Source organism: Hylobates moloch, unplaced genomic scaffold (assembly GCF_009828535.3).
Source record: "Hylobates moloch isolate HMO894 unplaced genomic scaffold, HMol_V3 SCAFFOLD_8, whole genome shotgun sequence".
In the NCBI taxonomy this organism is placed as follows: Eukaryota; Metazoa; Chordata; class Mammalia; order Primates; family Hylobatidae; genus Hylobates; species Hylobates moloch.
In genome coordinates this window covers 10400618-10423875 of record NW_026652283.1, presented here as the reverse complement: position 1 = coordinate 10423875, position 23258 = coordinate 10400618, and the positions used below count along the sequence as shown (strand labels likewise).

Sequence of the window (23258 nt, the reverse complement as noted above, 5' to 3'; positions counted from 1 at the left end):
GCTCTGAAGATGGCCAGTAAGGAGGTGTGCGCTTGTGTGTGTCTTTGTTTAATAGAGGTAGCACACCTGGCCGGGCAATTGTGCAACAGGAAGCCACAGGGGGAAAATTTCTTCCTGATCTCAACTTGTGATCAGATTCCGCCCTGAAGCATAAGGCTTAAGTGTCCTTGCAACTTTCATCCAGAAGAAAGAAAAACATACTAACAAGCCCTTCTCCGACCCAGCCAGGGATCATAAAAATGGAAGGAGTTCAGAAAAGACCTTTGGGGTCTGTGCTGTCTTTGGAAACTGGGAGCCACCTTTGCCACATGGAAGGCTAGTTGAAAGGCTGTTCCTCTACAGCCCTAATCTCACATGATACTCTTTTCGATAGACATAATTTGTTAGAATATAACGGCATATCCTTTTGTAAGGCCTGCCACATCCATTTAAAAAAAAAAACAACAGTGCGGGCCGGGCGCGGTGGCTCATGCTTGGAATCCCAGCACTTTGGGAGGCCAAGGTGGGCGGATCACGAGGTCAGGAGATCGAGACCACGGTGAAACCCCATCGCTACTAAAAATACAAAAAAAATTAGCCGGGCGTGGTGTAGTAGCTGTAGTCCCAGCTACTCGGAGAGGCTGAGGCAGGAGAATGGCTTGAACCCGGGAGGCGGAGCTTGCAGTGAGCCGAGATTGCACCACTGCACTCCAGCCTGGGCGACAGAGCGAGACTCCGTCTCAAAAAACAAACAAACAAACAAACAAAAAACAGTGTGAAGTCCTTTACCAAGTCATACATCACAATTTAGAATTTGGAAAGTACGTTAGCTTTCGCTGGGTGGAGGGAGGGGAGGGTGTCCCTCCCACACAGCTACACAGGGCACTCGTTATTGCATTCTCATTGGCATTTCAATCATTCTTTAAGAAAAGGCTCATGAAATTTTCTCCAAGGCGGGTCAATTTTTAAGCAATTTCAAGTGAAAACAATGTCCAACAGAACTATAGTTGTGGTAGTTCAAAAGTCTGTTCTCAGCTGGGTGTGGTGGTTCACACCTGTGATCCCAGCAATTTGGGAGGCTGAGGCCAGAGGATCACTTGAGTCCAGGAATTCAAGACCAGCCAAGCAACATAGTGAGACCTTGTCTCCACAGAAAATTTAAAAATTGGCTGGGTGTGGTGGCTCACGCCTGTAATCCCAGCACTTTGGGAGCCCGAAGCAGGTGGATCACGAGGTCAGGAGTTCAAGACCAGCCTGGCCAAGATGGTGAAACCCTGTCTCTACTAAAAATACAAAATTTAGCTGGGCGTGGCGGCGTGCACCTGTAATCCCAGCCACACGGGAGGCTGAGGCAAGGAACTGCTTGAGCCTGGGAGGCGGAAGCTGCAGTAAGCCGAGATCACGCCACTGCACTCCAGCCTGGGTGACAGAGTGAGACTCCATCTCAAAAAAAAAAAAAAAAAAAATTTAGCCAGGTATCGTGGCACACACCTGTAGCCTCAGCTACTTGGGAAGCTGAGGTGGGAGGATCGCTGGAGCCCAGGACGTCGAGGCAGTGAGCTATGATCATGCCACTGTACTCAAGCCTGGGAGACAAGGCAAGTCCCCATTTAAAAAAAAAAAAGAAAATAAACCACCAGGTTTGTTCTTCAGCAGGTTGCTAGAACCAAGACCATAATCCACCATGGAACTAAATGGCGGATAGTCTCCAGATTAGATTGTGACATAGTAATTCTTAGGAACCCTAGGTTCATGAGCACCAAGCCCTAGGTCCCTGTGTCCTCTGAACACTGGGCCTGGTAAGGCTGTAAAGGGAGGGGAAGTAGAAGGGGAAGGAAATGGCTTCTCACTCAACAGCCTCAACAGTGAGGACATTGAGCAAGGGTTCTGGTAGCATTCATGGAGGAAACTTTAAGTCCATAATAGAAGCTTAATAAATAACTGATGTTTAAAAAATTCTGTTCAACTACTATCCATCGGCCTTCCTCTGTGCCAGGCACCGTGCTGGACACTGGAAATGTAGGCAGTACATTGTCCAAGGATGAGGTGTGCACACTGAGTGTTTAAGAGGGAGCACAACTTCCGTGGCTGCCCCTACCTGAGCAGCGTCTTAAATTTGTATTTTCACATTCATATACAGACCTATGCCTTCTGCTCCCTAAGTGGTCCAGATCAGCAACCCTGTAACAACTCTCAACCTACTGCACAAGCCCTTGAGGAGCCCATCTGAGCAAAGCAAGAGGACCCTTAAATGCCCTGAGTGGACAGACAGGCCAAGAGAAGCCGCGTGGAGACCGACCCACCTGCAGCCAAGATGAAGTCAAATCTGGCAGGGCTGGTAGGCAGCTGCCGCGTGGGTCTGCAACGAGAGCCCCCAGCAGGCGGTCAGGAAAACACGTGACAGTTTTGGGGAAACTGTAAAAGGACTCTTGCTGGGGTTTGGTTGGGTTCAGGAAGTTAAAAGTTTTCACATATCCTAATGCCGTGAATCCCAGCTGTACCTCAATGGCAACAAAAATAGGGAGAAAACGATCCATTCGGGCTTGTGTGGAAGGCCCAGTTTTGTCTGCTTATATCTCAAAGTACTTGATTTCTCTCAAGTGATCCATTTCATACTTATCAGATCACACTTAATCAGATTCATAACCCTAACATACTCTCTTAAGACTGCCCTCTTTAAATAAATATCACTGGGCTATCCACTGTAAACAGCAATGTTGAGGCTTTCTTACTATCCGTAAGACACAACTTTGAGTTGTTTTTCTAGTCCCATAGTATGCCCAGTCATTCTCACTGGTTTAGTCCCTCCAGGCAACCCATTAGGAGTAAAATGAGAGCTCCAGAGAGATCTTCATCTCAGATAGGGTAGGAGAGAACATGGGCTGTACAAGAGAAGACTGGAAAGAGAGCTGACTCAAGTCAGAGAGGGATTCTTCCCTTGACATGGAAAGGCCAATCACAGACCTCAGAGAAGTTTCAGCAAGCCATGCTGCTCTTCCAGGCTATCTCTCCCGACTACCTCTTAGAGGAATGGGGTGGGGGAGCAACTGGCAGCCCCATATGGTGGTGATCTGCCACTGGGTCCCAGACACCACAGCCAGCTACGGCAAGACCGCACATGGCTACAACAAACAGCCACTGGCTCTCTCTCCCTGACCCAAGAGGCATCCTGAGCCACATCAAAAAAAAGGATGATGAGTTAATACATTCATTTATCTTGGGCTGTCTGTGCTGTTTCTGGCACATCCAGCCTGAAGGTTCTCAAGCTTCTTCTCCAGCTATCTATATTCCCCTCTAGAAAGCAGGCAACTAAGAGGGAGAGCATTTGTGAGTGCCCTGTGTGTATGTGTCAGTACTTACGCCTCACAGGAGCCCCTTAGGTATGGGAGGTGGCAGTATGTTCGCCCTGACATGGAGTCGTGATATGTTTCAAAACACAGGTCTCTACCTTTCTTCTTTCCTCAACCCTCACAGAGTATTTGCTCAGGATGTCAACTGTGTGAGGTCTGTATCTTACATATCAAAGAGCCTGGCACCAATTAAGTCCATAACAGAAGCTTAATAAATACCTACTGATTAAGAAATTCTATTCAGTTAATAGCCATTGGCTGTCCTCTGTGCCAGACCTTGAGCTAGACACTGGAAATATAAAAATGAACCCATCAGACTCCTGTCCTCAGCAGGCTTTCAGTCTAGTGTGGATGATAATTCAAGGATAACCGGATTGTTGCCAATAACAGAAGCAGGTTTAATGAGCTGCGGGAACACTGTGCCCAGCAGCAACAGGGAGGCTTGAGAAATGGACTTCCAATGACAAACTGGCTGCCAGGCAGAAAGAAGATCGAGGGAAGATTCCAGGCATAAATGTTCATTACATGGGCTCGGCACAGTGGCTCATGACTATAATCCCAGCACTTTGGGAGGCCGAGGTGGGCGGATCACTTGAGCCCAGGAGTTTGAAACCAGCCTGGTGAAACCCTGTCTCTACAAAAATACAAAAATTAGCCTAGTGTGGTGGTACGTGCCTGTGATGTCAGCTACTCGGGAGGCTGAGATGGGAGAATCACCTGAGCCCAGTAGGCAGAGGTTGTAGTGAGCTGAGATTACCCCAGCCTTGGCCACAGAGCGAGACCATGTCCTCCCGAGAAAAAAGTTCATTATGTGATTGGAACATAATGTGGAGACGATACTAGAAAGGTAGGCAGTAAAGGGCCTTGCAGGTAATAAGAAGCTGGGGTTCGTGCTACACTGTGGTGTGAGACAGAGAGTAACAAGATCACATTTTTATCTGCAAAGAATCATTCCAAGTTGTGTTGGGGGTGGGGACAAAATGGAGGAAGGAAGATCAGAGAGGAGACAACTGAAAGGTCCAGAGCCAGAAGGAAGGCAGTGACAGCCGGTATATGGAGGAGAAAGATGAGTATGCACCAGACTGCCTGGCAGGCTGGAAAAGACGGCACACCTGCCCTCCCAAAGCTTCCATTCCAGTAGCAGTAAGAAGCAACAAGTGGAAGAGTCTGTTAGTGTATCGTGGACCAAACAAGCGTCACCGTTCGCTAACCTTAGTCCTGGATGGCTTTTGTGGCAGTGCTGGCTTTAAGTTGGCCTTAGAAGAATGACAGAGAGGTGACTTGACAGAACCATTCATTTACTACCCTTCTTTTGGCAGCTCTCCCCTGTGATTCGTATCCTGGTTTTATTTAGCCCTATCTTCATAAGACTCTTAGATTCTTGTAACAGAAACCTCCACCAAGAAAAGCTGCCATCTCCTCTCATATTAATCCCACTCATCAACATCTCTTGGCAGTTTCTGACTTACGTGGGACAAAAATAAATAAATAAAAACAATAATAATAAGACTTTGCCAGGCTAGCAAACCGATCCAGTCAGAGGATTATAAGAGACACCTGTTTTTCAATACAGCAGCTGCTAACACAGCAGAAGCATGGCATCGTAGTAACAAGAAAGAGTTCTCTTCCATTAAAAACCCAGTAGTAGCAGAAACTGGCATGGACTGATGTTCAACTATGTCACCTGAATGTGAAAAGAAGTTCAAATAAGACTAGACACATAACAGGAACCCTGCTTTGCCAACTTGGGAATCCAAATGCTAGTTTGCTGATAGGGAGGTGATTTATCTATTCCTCCAAGTACACTAAGGCACAAATCCTTAAAGCGGCTATTATATACTTAAGAGTGTTATCAAAAACACACTGAAGCTTTTTGAAGTTTGGTTGATTCATACCCTGTGGCTGACCAAACACCTCTTCACTTAAGCCAGCTTAAAAAAAAAAAAAAATTGCCCAGTTTGGAATGTAGACACTAACACAGAAGCACATACACAACACTTTAAATTATTTTTTCAGTTCACCACTGAAGACAGACAAGACACACACACACACGCAACCTACCAACATATAAACACCACAGGCAAACTATCTCAAATGTACAATATGTACACATTACCTTTTCAGACCAGACCAGGGAGATGCTCTTAGAAACAGCTTGTTAACAGCCCCTCACCTTGCTGTTTAACAATGCGTTTATAGCCCATCACAAAGCCAGGCCTCCAAGGAAATATATTTTACATCTATATGTTAGGTTTCTTCGCCACAACAAAGCTGGATTTTGTGTAATCTTTTCCTCTATATGCTAGAAAACAGATTATGCCACAATTTCTGCAATTTATCATCCCATAAGCATGCAATACATGTGGCATATATGCAAACAGAGTCACAAGCACAAACCCTGGAATAAATGCAGGACGGTACCCAAGAAAGCACAAGCCACTCCAGATAGGCCTGACTAAAGCTAAAAATAGCCCATAAAAGCATTGTGTCAGCTACCCTCTCACTGTCCTCCCTAGAGCATGCTAATTCTAACCTCCAGTGTTGGTGCTTAAGCTTGAGCCTTTGGTAGCTGTACTTAGGAACCGTTCCCTAACCCAGGAAGCTACTTCCTAGGTGTTGGAGTGTGGAGAAATCGTTCAATGTACTTCAATTATTAGTCCATTCATGCACACAAATGCAGATAAAGACTGAACCTGAAATTGTGCATTTTCTCCTAAAGCCTGACATTTGTGCCCCGGGGCACTAGGACCAGCTGAGAGATGTCCCTTTTGGTAAATGGTATTAACAGAAACCTCTCAAGTGCTAAGCATGCTCAACTGCCCAAGAACCACCCAGCCAACAGGACTAACTCTTGCCTTACCCTGGCCGGTGTGCAGCAAGAAGTTTCTCAAAGAAGCACAATCTTGTCCACACAGACCCAGCTGAGGTCCCAAAAGATTAAAGGGAGTGCACTCTCATAATATGAGACCCTAGGAAGAATCACAGACACCAATTTGGGGACCAGGGCTGCAAAGAAAATTCTTTCCAATTATCTGTTTGGCATTTAGTCTGGCAGAAATATGGGCATAAAGGAAGAATAACTGGGTTTTCCCAAACGAAGCTCTGCAAGTCATCCAAAAGTGCACCCAAATAAGAAATAGGCTGTGTTGTGAACTCACATTCACCTATAACCTACATATAAGCCAACCAAGAGGCAGGAAGACTATATTCTCATCCACCCACACCTCCTCCATGGTGAACCTTCAAAGACCACAGCTGAAATGAAAATGTACACAGACCAACTTTCCCTTAAATCAGACTGTTCAACATGATGGCTAACAACAAACGCACACACAGGCATTCCCCCTAGTTCAGAGAAGCTCCATTTGGCCATTCTACCAAGTTTTTCAAGACAGAGAAATTCTCAGAAGAACTGGCTAGTGACTCTCAGAAGAATGTTAGTGACTTGTGCCACTGGGCCCACCTCTTCCCTCTTTGCTGCAATAACAAGGCCTTTCAGTGGGACCTGCTGGCTCACCTACCTTTCTTCCTTCTTGCATTTTTAAGGTTTTTTTTTTTTTTTTTTTCCCACTCTGGGGCCTTATCCCACATCTCTCCCAGCAGGGCAAACTGCCTTGCACCCAAAAGATAAGTAAATACACTGCTGTCCATGTCAGTGGCTCCTTGTTCATTTTCTAAGGGTAGGTGGCTTCAAAAAGATAAAAGTGTTGGGAAGGGTGGGAACATGCAAGACAGGTGTACTACCAGGTGCCCTACTTGAGATGTCACCTAACACCGAGGTCCTTTTGCTCATTGCCCTGCCTGTCTCAGCGAAAGTTAAAGATACTCTTACAGCACGCTGCAAAAGATTAGAGGATCATCACCCCAGCCTTGCTGTGCTCGCCAACATTCCCCCTGGATTCCATTGTGTTCCAAAGCCACATCTGACCTACAGCTGACTTCTGCCTGCGAGGAGCACACCCTCACCTCCTCACTCACAGCCCTGCCAGACACAAGGAGCCTCAGAAATGCAAAGAGGCAGAACGCAAAATTCAGAAAGGGAGCCTTTGTTTCTTCGGTTCTCTGAAGGAAAACACTCTTACTTCACCAACAGGTATGCTCTCTCCTTCCACCTCACCCTAAAGTATTAGCGTCAGCAGATGAAGGGAAGGACTAAATGGCACAAAATCAAAGGAGCTGGCTGCTGTCCAGGGGACTGGAGGTGTAGTCAGCCAAATCAGGTCATTCAGGTCTCAAAGTCGGGGAGAACAGGAGACTTACCCCGCCTGAAGAATCTGTGTTACCCAGACTTTATCCCCAAAACAGCAACCCTCCCACCGGGTTCCCCCCACTTTGAATAAAGACCAGATCAAAAGGTGCAAAGTGAGAGTGTCCTGCTGTCCCCAGCCATCACTGGCCATTAGTGGCAGTCAAGACCAATTAGTCAGGAGAGTGACGGGTCTCAAAAGTGCAAAGCACCAGTCAAGTGAACTCATGACACGGATCTTTAAAATCTCCCAGATCTCAAGTCAAAACGAGGACAAAATGGCCGGGCGCAGTGGTTCATGCCTATAATCCCTAGCAGTTTGGGAGGCCGAGGTGGGAGGATCACTTGAGCCCAGGGGTTCGAGAGCAACCTGGGCAACAAAGCAAGACCTTGTCTCCACAAAAAGTTTTTTTAGAAAGTAGCCAGGCGAGGTGGTGCATGTGTAGTCCTAGCTACTCCAGAGGCTGAGGCAGGAGGATCACTTGAGCCCAGGAGTTTGAGGTTACGGTGAGCTATGATCACGCCACTGTACTTCAGCATGGGTGACAGAGCAAGACCGTAAAGAAAAGAGGATACTGCAGTTACAAAATGCACTACGGATCCAATCCTTCAGATGTGCCATTTTTCCAAAACCTGTCACAGGGACTCGGGTTATGAGTACCCAAAGACGCCCAAAGAAAAAGAACTCACCTCTGTCCCTTTGGGTGCCTGGTCTGTGATCCCAGGTCAATACATGAAAATAATTAGCAAAACCATAGTGGTGAGCCAAGAGACACCACCATGAGGCTTACTCTAGCAGGAGTCTGATTTGATGGCCAAGGGCAGTTTGGGAAAGACAAATGGTCTGGAAATAACAAGCAATAATAAACTTGAGAGAAGTTTCCTTCCCTAGTCTGAGTTCTTTAAAGCAGTTAACGAAAGAGCATAGCAAATTCCCACCATCTGCCCCATCTTCCTATTTTTTTTTGAGACAGAGTCTCACTCTGTCGCCCAGGCTGGAGTGTAGTGGCACAACCTCAGCTGACTGCAACCTCCACCTTCCAGGTTCAAGAGATTCTCCTGTCTCAGCCTCCCGAGTAGCTGGGATTACAGGCGCCTACCACCACACCCGGCTAATTTTTGTAGTAGAGACAGGGTTTCACCACGTTGGCCAGGCTGGTCTTGAACTCCTGACCTCAGGTGATTCAGCCGCCTCGGCCTCCCCAAGTGCTGGTATTACAGGCGTGAGCCGCCGCGCCCCACCTCATCTCCCTTTTTATGAAGTCTCCATAATACTTCCTCCTGTATACCCTAGTGCAGATCTACTTGTCCACATATTAGTCACTAGGCTTGAGACCATACTCATTCTAAATTGTCTCTTTGATTTTTTTTGTTGATATATAATAGTTGTACATATTTTGGGGGTACATGTGACATTTTGATATCTGTGCAGATGTGTAATGATCACATCAGGGTAGCTGGCACATCTATTGCCTCAAACATTTTTCTTGTGTGTTAGGAACAGTAGAATTCTTCTAGTTATTTTGAAATACACAATAAATTATTGTTAACTCTAATTTCCCTACTGTGCTAATGAATACTATAACACATTCCTTCTATCTAGCTGTATTTTTGTGCCCCTTTGCCAACTTCTCTTCATCCCTTGACCTTGATTCTTCATTAGAGACCCCGGCACTCTTCCAGGCCACACCTGCAGTGAGGTGGGCAGATCTGGGCCCTCCCTCTTCCTTCCTCACCTCTTAGCAGTGCCAGAACCTCCCCTGCCACAACCCAGAGTCACACTTTTACTGGGGAAACAAGAGAAAGTATTGAGGCAATGGTTAACTTCAGAGACAGGCTGTTCTCTGGGGTTCGATTTTTTAAATTACGAGCCTTACTTCTATCTGTAGCTCATTTTTTCCGGGAAATGCTTTAGAGTCAGCATGTCATCTTTGGTTATGGCAATCTTACATATAGGGGACGTAAATGAAGCAGGATTACTGACCTCATCAAAGAGATAAGTCCTAAGAAAGATAAAGTTCCACGGCCTGTCATAACCCAAGGGAGAGCGGACAGGGCAGCTGAGAAGAAAATCACAAACTTCCACTTGTGGTTTCTAGGAGCAGATCAGAGGAGCAGTTTGTCTCCAAACCTAAACTCCTGCTTCAAGAGTATGAAGTAGCCCACACTTATTTCGTGGGGGTAGGAGGGGCAGGTGGGTAACATTTTCTCCACAATTCCTCAAAAAACGGTCATTTTCCAGTCTATAGTTCATCTTCTCATTTGCCATGGACATACAAAGAACGACTTAGGATCAAATTTAGGTCCACAGCAAGAAGAATACAACTGCTGAAAAGAGATACTTCGGTCCTCTCACATCTGCTAGAGGAAGGTTTCCCCACGCCCCAGAGTAACAAACTTGGCCTTTTCAAACTCTTCTGTATAATTAAACTTCCACGAAGGGCCATCTACTCCCTGCCCTTGAAAGTGAACATTCACCAGCCCACAGCAAACAGTGTCTGTTCTGTGGTCAGACAGACATGGAACTGCCTGTTAAACAAAAGCAGACTGGAGAATTGATGCTCTCTTTCAAGTCTCACCCCAGTAACAAATAATAAGCAACTGTATGAAGGAGCAGATCCCTGAATAGGTTCAAATACTTGAGCGCTGAGTAATAATGCTAGTTAGACTCACTGTACAGTGCTTCCAGACTTAGGTTTTTTCCTTTTCTTTCATCTCTGGAAACTTATTCAGAACCACATTAGCTATTCCTTCAAAATTCTGCTGTAAGATGCAAAAGGCATTTGCTATTATCATATAATTGCACTTGGCTCATCTCTCCTATTGTTGAGGCTTGTATTCAATTAAAGTTAAAATAAGAGCTTTTTTGAGCACTGACTGAGTGACCCCAGCCCTGTGAACAACTCAATGGGATAGTGACAAGAGCACTGTGCAGGGAGTCAGCTGACTCGGGAGGCCTAGATTTTAGTTCAGATGGCACCACCAACTAGCCACATGAGCTTGAGCAACGCCATTAACATCCGTGGCCGGGGGCCGGGGACGGTGGCTCACGCCTGTAATCCCAGCACTTTCAGAGGCTGAGGCGGGAGGATCAGTTGAAGTCAGGAGTTTGAGTCCACCCTGGCCAACATGGTGAAACCCTGTCTCTACCAAAAATACAAAAATTAGCCAGGTGAGTGGTGCACACCTGTAATCCCAGCTACTTGGGAGGCTGAGGCAGCAGAATTGCTTGAACCTGGGAGGCAGAGGTTGCAGTGAGCTGAGATCTCGGCATTGCACTCCAGCCTGGGTGACAGAGCGAGACTCTGCCTCAAAAACAAAAACAAAAACAAACCGTCCCCTGGCCTCTGTATTCTCAACTGTATAATGTGGGCACAGAACCAGAAAATCTCTAACCTCTTCCAGATCCATGTGTTATGGAGGATGTATAAAGGAGGAGGAGAACTAACTTTTTAACAGTATAAAGCACTACATTAGGCAATGTACATATCCCAACAACCCTAAGAGACACACATTTTTATTACCACTTCAGATGAGTTAACAGGTTCATGATTAAGTAACTTGGACAAGTTCAAGTTGAGGAACCGGGATTCATAGGTCAGTCTACGCTCTTCCCCTAGGAGCATCCACAGCATGGCAGTGAGGTAAAGCCCTTTTCTGAGCACCTTACAATCTCCTTAAGGAAGTCAGTTTTACAGGTAAGAACAAAAGAACAACATAGAAGAAAATGCAAGTCAAAATCGAAAGACGTGGTGATTGGAACTACACTGAAGCAACACTAACACCATTGAGCACACTCACCAACGGCACTCAGCAGGGCAACGCGTCCTTTTTGGGTCATTCAGGAAATGAAGTCGTTTTCCGTATATCTGACTCCCACATACAAAGGGAAAATACCCCCAGGAGGCCACCAGGCCTCACAAGCTTGCAGATGCACTGGCTACCTCTTTTGTGCCTTCGCGAGGGAGTACTTTTCATAAATCACTCATCCACATAACTGAAGCTTAGCCTTTTAAAACTTAACATTATTCTTAAGCCAACCATTTTTGTTAGGTATCTTTCCAAAATACATTGCATTCTTTCTTCACTTCTTAAATCTCATAACATGAACTCTGTCTTTCACTTGGAAGTCACAATGATGAACACTAATATGTCATGTGAGTCTTCAAAAGGAAGCTATGCTTTCTGAAGTCTTGCCTGCTTTTTCTCATTTTTCCTCTGCTATGGTCTTAGAGGAACATGGACCTAGGATGGAAGGCTGATTCTGACTCTGGCTTGATAGTTAGGAATGTGATCTCAGGCAAGCTCTTTAAAGGCCACAAGACTCAGTTTCCTCATTTGCTTCGTGGCAAATTTGGATAATGCTCTCTGAATCCCCTCATATTATCTCCATAACATATCTCTCTCTTTCTCTGTTTCTTTCCCTACATTTGCTCTGAAGACTCTCTTCATCAGAGCCGTTCAAAATCAGAAATGTATAAAGTCAGATGGCCGAAATGCTCTCTTCATTCCAGGAAATTAGAACAGGCGAGTTGGGTCAAGCCATCGAGATAGGAGTCAAAAAAAGATGATTCCTTTTGTTACAGGGGAAAATCAGGGAATATCTGAAATAGATTCCTGGAAATCACATAATATTAAAGATGTACATGAGAGATGGTTTAAGAAAAACAAAAAATTGTGTTTATGGATTGTGTGAAAAGCTTTACAAGGGGAAAAAAAAAAAAAGTTGTATAAGGAGAAGCAACTGACCAGGAAGTAAAAAGCAGGCAAAGAAGGTGTCTAGCCCGAGGCCGGGCAGGATGAGGACACAATCGCTCAGATTTCCAACCACTTCATGAAGGAGCCATAAAGCATCGGAGGAAGTAAGAGAAAAACAGAGAAGGAAAAGAAAGGGATCTGAGAAAAACAAGAAGGGGCCAAATTGAAACCCATCAAAAGGCAGAATTTCACCAGAGGACATTAGAGACTGGGGTAAATATGGAAAACTCAGACATTCATTCCGCAGTGGGTGGTGGCTTGGTGTGACCATCTGGTTGTCCCCACTACTTGTGTAATGGCTAGGAAGACCCATCTTCAGAAGGGACCAGGAAGCAGGGGAAATTCAGAACCTCTGCAAGCACTTCTGCCAGCTCTATTCCTGCCTCTCATCTCAGCTTATGTAACGATCCACCAGCCACCCGTCACTTCAAGTTTCCTAATTTTCTTCGCAAAGATGGCTGCACTTTGGAATGCCCTCACAGAAAATACTTTGGAATTAGAGTCCCACAGTACAGAATCTGGCCTTAGCTTTGCCGCTTACAGCCTGGGAGGTCTTAGGCCAATATATCACTTAACCTCTCTGGGCTTCAGTTTCCTCATTTGTAGAATGGAGAGAAAAACTGCATCCCTGAGAGAGCTGTGAAGAGTAAATGAGATGATGTATATAATGTATATAAAACAGCACAAGGATCAGCATGCGGTAGCATTCAATGAATGATGCTGGTGATGATGATGGAGGAGGAAGAAGAGGAGGAGGAAGAGGAAGAAGGAAAAGGAGAAGAAGAAAGTGTTTTGTAATAAATCACTATATAGCTGTAAGCTACAACTGGTTGTTGTAGAACAATGGCCACTAAAACAGCAGTCGAAAACTTTTAATTACAGAGAATTTACAAAGTTTCAGAAATGCAAGCATTCTACAGTTTCCTGTAAGCGAAATTCATAGGGCTGAGTGAGCAGTTATGCTCATCTGAGAGTCCACACTTATCATGGGGCAATGCCTTTCCTAATCAAGCCTCTTGCTCACACTCTGGGAATTGCAGACCATTTAGACAACGACCAGGCTGAACTCTGTATTTTTACTATCTAAGAAGAAAAGGTTATCAAACAAATTAACAGAGCAAATAAAATGTGTGGTAATATTTTGACACTAAAGGAATAGTTCCGAGCACATGGTAGCACTAGTTTCTACCCAATGGATAATGTGGAACACATTTTTGCCTATTCATTGCAGCGTTCCCTGAGATGCCCCAGTAAGCAACACTTTATTAGTTTGGTTCCTGTATGTTCGGAAAATCAATAAAAATGTGTTTGTTTTTTAATAGGCTATAATTCTAACTTTTCACTAATTTAGTCTAGTCTTTCTGTCCCCAAATACTAGGTTTGGCAGTGAATAGTCTTTAAGCTGGGCCCCTTTTGGCGTGGGAACCCTGAGTAAATGCACACTCATTCTATTCAACAAATACACACGGAGACTGGTTCCCAACACACACATCTAACAACAAATACGGAAGTGGTGGACTCTTACCTGAAAACAAGCTCCAGGATTGTCTCTAAAGTAGTATTCACATAGAAAAACCATGTCATTTCTATATGGCACACCCTACGGGGCTTCATCTGACACTGAATCACTCGGCTGGGAGATCCACACCAAAGGGCAAGTTTTAAAAATTGGTGAAAAAAATGAAACTGCTGTGTGAGTTACTCCCAACAACCCTGTGCCCCCACCTTGCCCCCAGCTCTTTCCTGGTGTGCACAAATACAGCTGCGCTCAGAGGAGCAGAATGTGACTTAGCTCTACCTGCCTCTGGTGCTCACATCTGGGGTATTTTTTGCCCTTGACTTACTTATCCTGAGGAGGATAGCTACTTCTCTAGGGCCAGCTGCCACATTTTTAGCTTTGGCTGTTTGAAACAGGGAGCTTACTACACAGAAATTAAAGTATAAATAGGATTGTCTGACCCTTGATAAAAGAGCCTACGGCCCACGCAAGGATTCCTCAAAGGAGTCCTAACAGCAGATAGGGGACCTTCAGCCCAAAACAGAACTTGCAGGCCTTTGTGCACTGTAAATATATATATATATATATTGCTGCTAATAGTGGTGCCAATACAAGTCCGTCAGGCCCTTCTTCTCTCATCCCCTCCCTCCTACTACTTCCTCTTCTCACACCTGACCAGACCCCAGTGGCCCATTTCTCCCCCCACATACCATCTTCCTTGGCACATACCCCCGTGCCCTCAGACCAGCTGGCTTGTGATTAAAATGGACCAAGCTAGGAAGTGCCAGAGAGAGTGAAGCCTATTGTATCGAGTTTCCTTGGCCTTTTATAGGGACACATCATGAACCCAGAGAATGTAGTGGCCTAAGAACCTGTAGGCCTGTGTCCTCCAAACCTGGCTCACTCACCCATGGGTTGAAGCAAACCCCTTAGCTCTCTGGATCCCCTCCCTATAAAAAATAGAGGAGGCTGGCCCAGGGGATCCCTAAGGTCTCTCAACTCTGAATGTTTGAAAACTCCCTGATTCTATTGTCAGAAAAACTGGGGGGCACTTAGAAGCCTGCTAATCTGAATCTGTTAAAGCAATTCCTCAAGCCCCTTTGTTGTACCTTTTCCTCAGTTTCCTTCTTTGTTAGTTTTGACACAAAAGCAGTTTTTGAGAATTTTATCAAAATAATAAAACATTAGGCTGGATGCAGTGGCTCACACCTGTAATCTCAGCACTCTGGGAGGCTGAGCAGGGCAGATCACTTGAGATCAGGAGTTCGAGACCAGCCTGGCCAACACGGCGAAACCCCCATCTCTACCAAAAGCACAAAAATTAGCTGGGCATCGTGGTGGGCGCCTGTAATCCCAGCTACTTGGGAGGCTGAGGCAGGAGAATTGCTTGAACCCAGGAGGTAGAGGCTGCAGTGAGCCAAGATCACACCACTGAACTCCAGTCTGGCGACAGAGCAAGACTCTGTCTCCAAAAAAATAACAATTATAAAACGTTATTGTATCAAAATTCTATTAATAAGAATTTGAGGACAGACCCCCCAGGAGTGCTCTAGCCCTCTCTAAGGCTATAGTGGGCCCTATTGAGTGCTTTCTGAAAGCAAGCCAGTGGATGAAGGTGTTACGTCACCCTGAGGTTACACACAGACAGAAAGAGGAAAGGGGGCTGGCCTCCTCCCACCTCTCACTTCACATCAGCAAACATTACTGAAAAATATTTCTTTTTTTTTTTTTTTTTTGAGAGGGAGTCTCGCTCTGTCGCCCAGGCTGGAGTGCAGTGGCGCAATCTCGGCTCACTGCAAGCTCCACCTCCTGGGTTCACGCCATTCTCCTGCCTCAGCCTCTCCGAGTAGCTGGGACTACAGGCGCCCGCCACCACGCCCAGCTAATTTTTTGTATTTTTAGTAGAGACGGGGTTTCACCGTGGTCTCAATCTCCTGACCTCGTGATCCGCCTGCCTCGGCCTCCCAAAGTGCTGGGATTACAAGCGTGAGCCACCGCGCCCGGCCCTGAAAAATATTTCAATGCCAGCTGCCAAGCTAACTACTAGGACACCAAGATAATCATCGCTAAACCCAAGGAGCCCAGAGTCCAGAAGGAGAGCTCGAAAGAGTCTCCCAGTTAGTAGCAAAATTCTAAAAACCAGATTTCCTTCTGCTATGAAAGCTGACTGATAAGGACAGCAGGGAAGGAGGGGACTAGGGACACTGTGCGACTCGTTTTTGTATTCTGGTTAGTCCTGGCCCACTAACAAGCTGTGCCAAGCCCGACAAGGGACCGTGTCTGCTAGGCCACAACCACCTTCCTCTGCAACTTGGTCAAACTTAGAACTGAAGAGGTGACTTGAAGGTGAAGGCTGATGATGGAAAAGACTGCCTCTTCCTTCTTCCTGTGACCAGCACAGTCAGCCATGCAATCCTCTTTAAAATAATTTGACTTTTTATAGAAAGTTGATCCTTTCCTTCCATTTAAACAACCCCAAATGGTCAGGAATTGAAGCATTTGAACTTCCAGGACAACAGTGCCATAGCCTTCAAGGGTTGTAGGACAGACCCCTCCAGGAGTGCTCGAGCACTCCTGCTTTCTGCAAGTCGCGTGTAGAGAGACAATAAGGCCCAGTGAGAGTTTCAGCGCCCTTGGAGTAGTCAGCCTCTCTTCTACTATAAAAAGTGTGTGTCTGATATTAACTTCCCAGGTGATGGGAGCAAACTTACACAGTGCAAAAGAAATAGAAAAGCCCTTATCAGGCATTCATTGCGAGCCGCCACCACATGAGCCATCTTTACAAAGGCGTCACTGATTGACCAATTCAGAAACTTTCACCTTGGAAACTCCACCCAAATCGGACACTATTCTTTTCTAGCAGAGCAGGCACTGCTCAGAAATAAACAAAGTACTTCCCTCTGTGGCTGCCTCTGGTCAGGCTACTCTGTGCTGCATCTCACCAGCCGCTGAGGAACTGTCTGCCTACTGACCCACTACTTCTAAGGAATGAAAGCAAGTGAGGACGGTTTCAGGAGTGGAGAGGAGGAGTGGGAGAAACCTCTCCATAGTGAGAGCCTTTTGTGTCACATGAGTTCGGTATATCAGTTCATCAGCTCATCCTTGAAAACCTCTGACATTCGTTCTTCACTACACAGAAAAGCATACTGTTTACTGGACTCTAGAAGCAAGCAACTTGCTTGTGGGTTGCCAGCAAACATTTTTTATTATGCAGTCACCGTACCACATCCCAAGGACTAAATGAAACGCAGCACACATCACCAGAACATTTCAGATGACCTGGAATAATCCCAGTCCTTGATCTCCAGTGCTTATTATTGGAACATTGAATTAAACAAACTCCATGGAAAGATACTCTTCACATACGTTCACCTAGACACATGCAGTGTAAGCAAGTACATACTGGTTCCATCAAGAATAATCCAAAATAAAAGTGATTCTTTCCTTTCTGGTAAAGAACATTAAATCTATTTTAATTACATAGAAGTACACAGTAATGAAAAGAGGCACCCTGAAAGAACTGAGTTGTAAGCAATAAGGAAAAAATGATATGCAAATTACAGACACAATTTTCATGTTGCATTTAAGAAAGCGTTTTGCTTGGGATTGGTTCTGTATGTGAGTAAGGCGAGGGACTGTTGTACTCTTTTTCCGACTGGAGCACAATGAAACAAACCACTCAGTAGTCTGCAGCCAGCACACCACCATAAGCCCATCAGAACGGTGGGGATGCAGTTTAGAAGAGGATCAAGAAACGTCACAGAAAGCATTGCTTTTTGTTGTTTTTGCCCTGAAGTTACTGGTCTGTAGTTGGTCCAGATTTTCCTGATGTCGGGTTTATTGCCACTGAGCTAAATACAATGTATTGATTGAATATCCTACTATTTAGTTACCTCTATGTTATGAAGCGTCAAATAAATTAGATTATCTATACCGCAGGATTCTCCTGAACTCGGTGTAGAATCTAATTTATACCGCAAAAGAAACTGGTTTTGAAGTATTAATATCAAAGTACCCTAAGTTCTTTAGTGTGGCACGCCCCATGCCCACAGATATACTGCTACTTCCAGATATGTACAAACACAAAAGCCTAAAAGTTCCATTAGGCATTTTTGTGAGGCAAAAACAAAGAAGCTCAACCCACCTTTTGATTTCACATTAGCCTCTCCTCAAACCCATGAATATCTTTTCTGATAAGAAACACCAAAATGTGATTCTAATTATAAAAAACCTAGTAAACACGTATGATGAGCTACTGCGTTTCCCCTACACAGACTCTAATTGAAAGGCAGTGTTAAACCAGGAAGGGTTTTTCTAACTCCCCACAGACGAAGAAAACAGGTTATTTGTCCATTGTTGCTGTAGTGTCCATTCAATGAACACACATTAAATAGGCCAAACCAAAAACAAACTTCAGCAGCTTCAGCCTCTCACAAGAGCGGAAGGCTTTCTACCTGGATACTGGTGGAACAGTGAAATGAATAAAGTGTACAATAAATGCAGCGATGGGAAAAATAACACGGGTAGATGGATAAATCATCCTGCCTCCCAATGGTGGCAAACTTTACAACAACTTTTTAGAAGCAACAAACCGCAGCACCACAGTCTTTACAGATATATAGACAGGCATACACACAACTACTGGGTAGCCCAGCAGTGTGTTTACAAACATCCACCGCCCTGCATTTACAATACTGCAAAACCGGCCAGAAAGCTGGGAGAGTGCTGCTTAGATAGCCTCTCTGCACTGTCAAACACGGAAGGTCATTTTGCCTGGTTGCTTAGCTCTTCCTCTCCCTGCATCACAGGAGTTTTCTACTTTGGGATTGCTCAACTTTCATATGGGTCGGAGTAAAATAACTATTCAGCAACTTTATTCACCTTGGTTTAAAAAAAAAAATTCATTGTGCAATGCCTAGGAAAAGCTGACACCAGGACTGTCTCTCCGACAGCGCTTGCAATTACAATCAGACGAGGGGGAAAAAAAACCCTGTCTGATCAGACCCAGAGAGTCCTTTAAAAAAATAAAGAAAGAAAAAGATTCTATCGCAGTGGAGACTGAAGAACTTTTTTTCTAAGAAGACCACCCCTCGGGAACAAAAGTTATATTTTAGTCACATGTTAGGTGTAGGAATAGGGAGCAGGTTTTTGTTTTTTGTTTTTTTAAGCGCACGAATTACGGGGGTGTTTTACAGTTCTGGAGACAATCCGGGTTGCTCCTGACCAATTGTGACCGGCATTTCATTGTCAAAAAGCAAGGGGGTGGGGGCCGAGGAGCCGGCAGGGGCTCGGCGGGGGGGAGTAGCAAGGTTACACTAAAGGGTACAGCAGCCGCCGAGAGCTGCATCTCCTTCCCTCGCGCCCCAAATAATTTACTGCGAACAGAGCAACTGCAACAGCCCGCTCTGAGGAGCCCAGCACGACTGCCGTGGCCGGTGCAGCTCAGGGTTTCCACCACGTAGAGGGAGGGGAGAAGATTTTTACCTTAATGCTACACTGAGCAGGAGTCTCAGACATGTCTCACAGCGAGAGAGATCAGGAAGTTCTCAGGTTTTTTCCACTTTCCTTTCCTCTCCCCAACCCAGAAAGGCTCCACGGCCAGCCGGACGCGATCATTTAAGAAGTTTCTTCCAGCATCTCTCCCGGCAGCCGCCCCGGGGGTCTGGAGCGCGCGGGGCGGGGCGGGGCGGCCGGCGGAGTTGGGCGCGCGGGGCGGCGGGGGCGTGGGAGCCGGGCCCGAGCGCGGCGGCGGGGTCTGCAGGTCGCGGCGCGGCGCGGGGACCCGGGACGCAGCCCGGCCGGCCTCCCGGTCTCTCCTCCCACCCGCAGCCGGCGCCCCCGCCCCCCGCCCTCCTGCCGCTCTCCCTCGCTCTCTCGAATGTTTTCCTTCCTGGAAGAGAGAAACTGAAAGGCAGAACTGAGAAAGCTCTTTGCTCATTGATCTTGAGAGTTTCAGTGCAGAAACTGACGTGAATTCCCAGCACTGAGCTCTGCCTCTTAAAGGAGCCACCAGGAAATAAAAGCTCGGGTTACAGCCCGGCATCGGGGAAATAAAAGCTGTGCGGGGGAGGGGCGGCCGCGGGGGCGCGGGTGGAGGAAACCCGGGGAGCGGGGCCGCGTGGGGCCGCGGCTGCGAGCGGGGCGAGCGGCGCAGCCCCCCAGGCCGGCCCCCGGTGCGGGCGCCCGCCTTCCACGCCGCGAGACCTCCCGCTGGCCGAGCCAATTTCCGGGCTTAAGGAAGACACCTTTAAAAAACGTTACATCGTGGCCCCAGACACCACAAAACAGGTTTTATTAAACTCCTCCCACCTCCCCTGGCTCCGTCTCTTGGATACATCGATGTGCACAAGGGTTTTGAAACGTTTCCCTAAGCGCAGATGCAACGAAAGTAATATCTATGAAGGGCCATTCCGGTAAGGACGCGTAATCTGAAGGAGGAAATAAAACAATAGCCTTTGTTCTGCTTCTCGACCGCTGCCTCTTTAAGAGAATCCACCAGGAAATGGGAGATCGGGTTACAGCCTGCACACGGGGAAATGTGGGGAGAGCGGCCACTCGAGCGCGACGCCGGAGACAAAGCCGGGGCGGCCTCGCCGCAGACGCTGGGGGACCGTCGGGCGGGGGGATTCCCGGGGAAGGTGGGCGCCCCGGAAAGAGGTGGCGCCGCGCGCCCGCTCGGGGATGCGGCGGCCGCGGGCGCTTCCCGAGCCGAGCACGCGCTCGGGGAAGGGAAAGCTGCAGGGCAGTTATCAAAGGCAGCCGAGTTCCTTTTCCTGACCTCCCCCTCCTGTTTCGAAATCCACTGCCCTTTTAAAGAAATAGCGGCCGCTACCAACCGAAATAGGTGACTCGACTACAAAGTTGGCAAGACGTGTTCCTGCAGATAATACCCCTCCCCATGACCGCTTCTCTGAAACCGTCATTGGCCGGTTGATTGGATGGCCCTGGGATCCTGCAGGGGGAGGAATATTTGGTTGGAAAAGCAGTTGAGGAGGGTTAAGGCCGTTGGGGCTGAGGGGTCTAGCCCTGAGCACAAGTGATCTGATCACTCTAATATTTTTATTATTATTTACACTCTCTTAAATTGCCCTGAAGTGTCCACCACAAAAAACTCAGAACATTATCATTGTACTTAAATTCTAACCTTGTTAGCACATATTGGGGGCTTAACATGTGGATGTGTAATGTAAAAGGAAATTTGTTGTAATTTCGTCTTTATACAGTAATATTAATAAATATGCTATAAATATGTATATACGCATATATACCCATATATGTTACCTGCACCGGACCAGGACACATTTCCCCAAGTCTCCCCACCCTACAGATTTTTCCTACCCACTTTCCTTCACCTCTTCACATTATAAAATGTGTTCAGACTTGTACACACAATATTTTTGTTCACACATTGATCACATCATTCCGAACGAGGCTAGGGTGGGAAAGAGTGCTGTTGCTGGGATGGTGGGAACTGGTTGTTGTGAGCCTCCAGGAACCTGAACAGTTAGTCCTACCCTCTCTCCGAGAGATCTCAGTCTTGTCCGCACTGACTCCTCTGCCTTTGACCACCCCCTTCTCCTCTTTAACAATTTTCTGTATTTTTTCTTTTTTTTTTTTTTTTTGAGACAGAGTCTCGCTCTGTCACCCAGGCTGGAGTGCAGTGGCGCGATCTTGGCTCACTGCAAGCTCCGCCTCCCGGGTTCACGCCATTTTCCTGCCTCAGCCTCTCCGAGTAGCTGGGACTACAGGCGCCCGCCACCACGCCCAGCTAATTTTTTTGTATTTTTAGTAGAGACGGGGTTTCACCGTGGTCTAGATCTCCTGACCTCGTGATCCACCAGCCTCGGCCTCCCGAAGTGCTGGGATTACAGGCGTGAGTCACCGCGCCCGGCCTCTTTTGCTTTTCTTAATTGATGTTGCAGACATTGGTTCAGATGTCCCGTTGCTAGGTTATGTCTTCCACATCACTTAGCAATGTGATCCCTGACAACACAGTCACTAAGCTTCTGTAAAATGGGAAAAACAGTACCTAGCTCGTAAGATTATCTTATTAAATAAGAAAATATATACAAATGCCTCCTTAGCAGAGAGCTGAACAATATATGTGCTCAATTCAAGTTGGCTACAATTATTATTTAACCCCAGGACTAAATTAGTTCTCGACTTGTCTTCCTAACTCCTCCTCAACGTCTACAAGTGATTCATAGAAGTAATAGTTTGAAGTAGAATGTTTGTGGTTCCAAAGCAAAAAATAGTTGACAACTGTAGCAAAAACTACATTTAGGGGGTTGCCAATCTCTGTAAAGGGCCCAGTTGTAAATGCCTTAGTCTTTGTGGGCCAAGAGACAAAATTGAGAATGTCAGGTAGATACTCATATAATACGAAGAAAAAAAAAGTCCACAGTTTTTTATTTTATCAATTCAAAGTGTAATAATAGCAATTTTAATACAGGTACAATAATGAAAGGCATGGAATTCTTTTGGGGGGAAAATAACATTTCACTTGGTGTTCAAAGTGTTCTCATAAAAATTGACTGCAGATAGATGTTCATCTATTAATGCTGATTTTTTATGAGATTTTATGTACTTCATTTTTGAAATGTCTTTCTACACAGATACTGCCAAATACTGATACCAACCCATGAGCACATGATTTTCCTTGAGTGTATTCATTGCTTAGAAGGCATTTCTAAAATTCTATTAGAATTCTATAAATTCTCTTGATATTTCCCCTTTAGCATGCCATTACATTGCAGATTAATCACTTCCAGTTGAAGGTTAAATGGAAGCTTCTCAGTTGCACAGTTAAGTAAATTTTAAATATGAAAATTTCCTTTGCACTTGCATTGAAATTCAAAAAACACTGTTGGTACTGTAGTTTGATTTCAGAAAAACATAACTGCTGCAAATTTGTGTTGGAATGGAGATCTTGCTTCTTGTTTTAACTTTTGACAGCATGAGAAGTGTGTAAAACAGCTTGACATTATTTGTGATTCAAACAATGTTAGTTGTGTCAAAATGATTTTACTGCAGTTTAAGTTTTGCATATAAGCTCTATTTTGCCTTGTAGTTTTAGGTTAAATTCATAAAGAAACATTATCGAGTCCGTAGTAAAAGCTTATTTGCAGAGCCATTCAGTGTTCAATAACAGTGGTTGAGGGAAGTTCTTCTCGTTCATTCATTTCCATTTGTCGCTTGTTTCTCTGTTCCTTGTTTTCTGAGAACTTCTTTTGGGTAAATTGGATTTTTTTTTCATATTCCACTTAAATTACTAGCTTGTCTTTTTAGATTTTCTTCTTTATGTTAAATATGGTGGTTGCTTTAGAAATTACAATTTGCATATGTTATTATCACAGGCTACCTTTAAATAATATTATTCTATTTTATGAATCTGTAAAAAAGTTACAATGTAATTCCATTTATCCCT

At 45.6% G+C, this 23258-nt stretch overlaps 1 protein-coding gene across 4 annotated transcripts in view; it reads right to left on the bottom strand.

The window, feature by feature from the left end:
- ETV6 (ETS variant transcription factor 6) overlaps nucleotides 1–19802 on the bottom strand; it is a 260443-nt gene extending 240641 nt beyond the window's left edge. For 2 of the 4 annotated variants that reach the window (XM_032159640.2, XM_058441975.1), the window contains exon 1: nucleotides 19316–19802. In XM_032159640.2, coding sequence (XP_032015531.1) covers nucleotides 19316–19348 — 33 coding nt within the window. In that variant the 5' untranslated portion in view covers nucleotides 19349–19802. The remainder of the gene's footprint in view (nucleotides 1–19315) is intronic. The other 2 variants (XR_009214392.1, XM_058441973.1) reach the window with 2 other exon arrangements.
- Between the last annotated feature and the right edge of the window lie 3456 nt (nucleotides 19803–23258).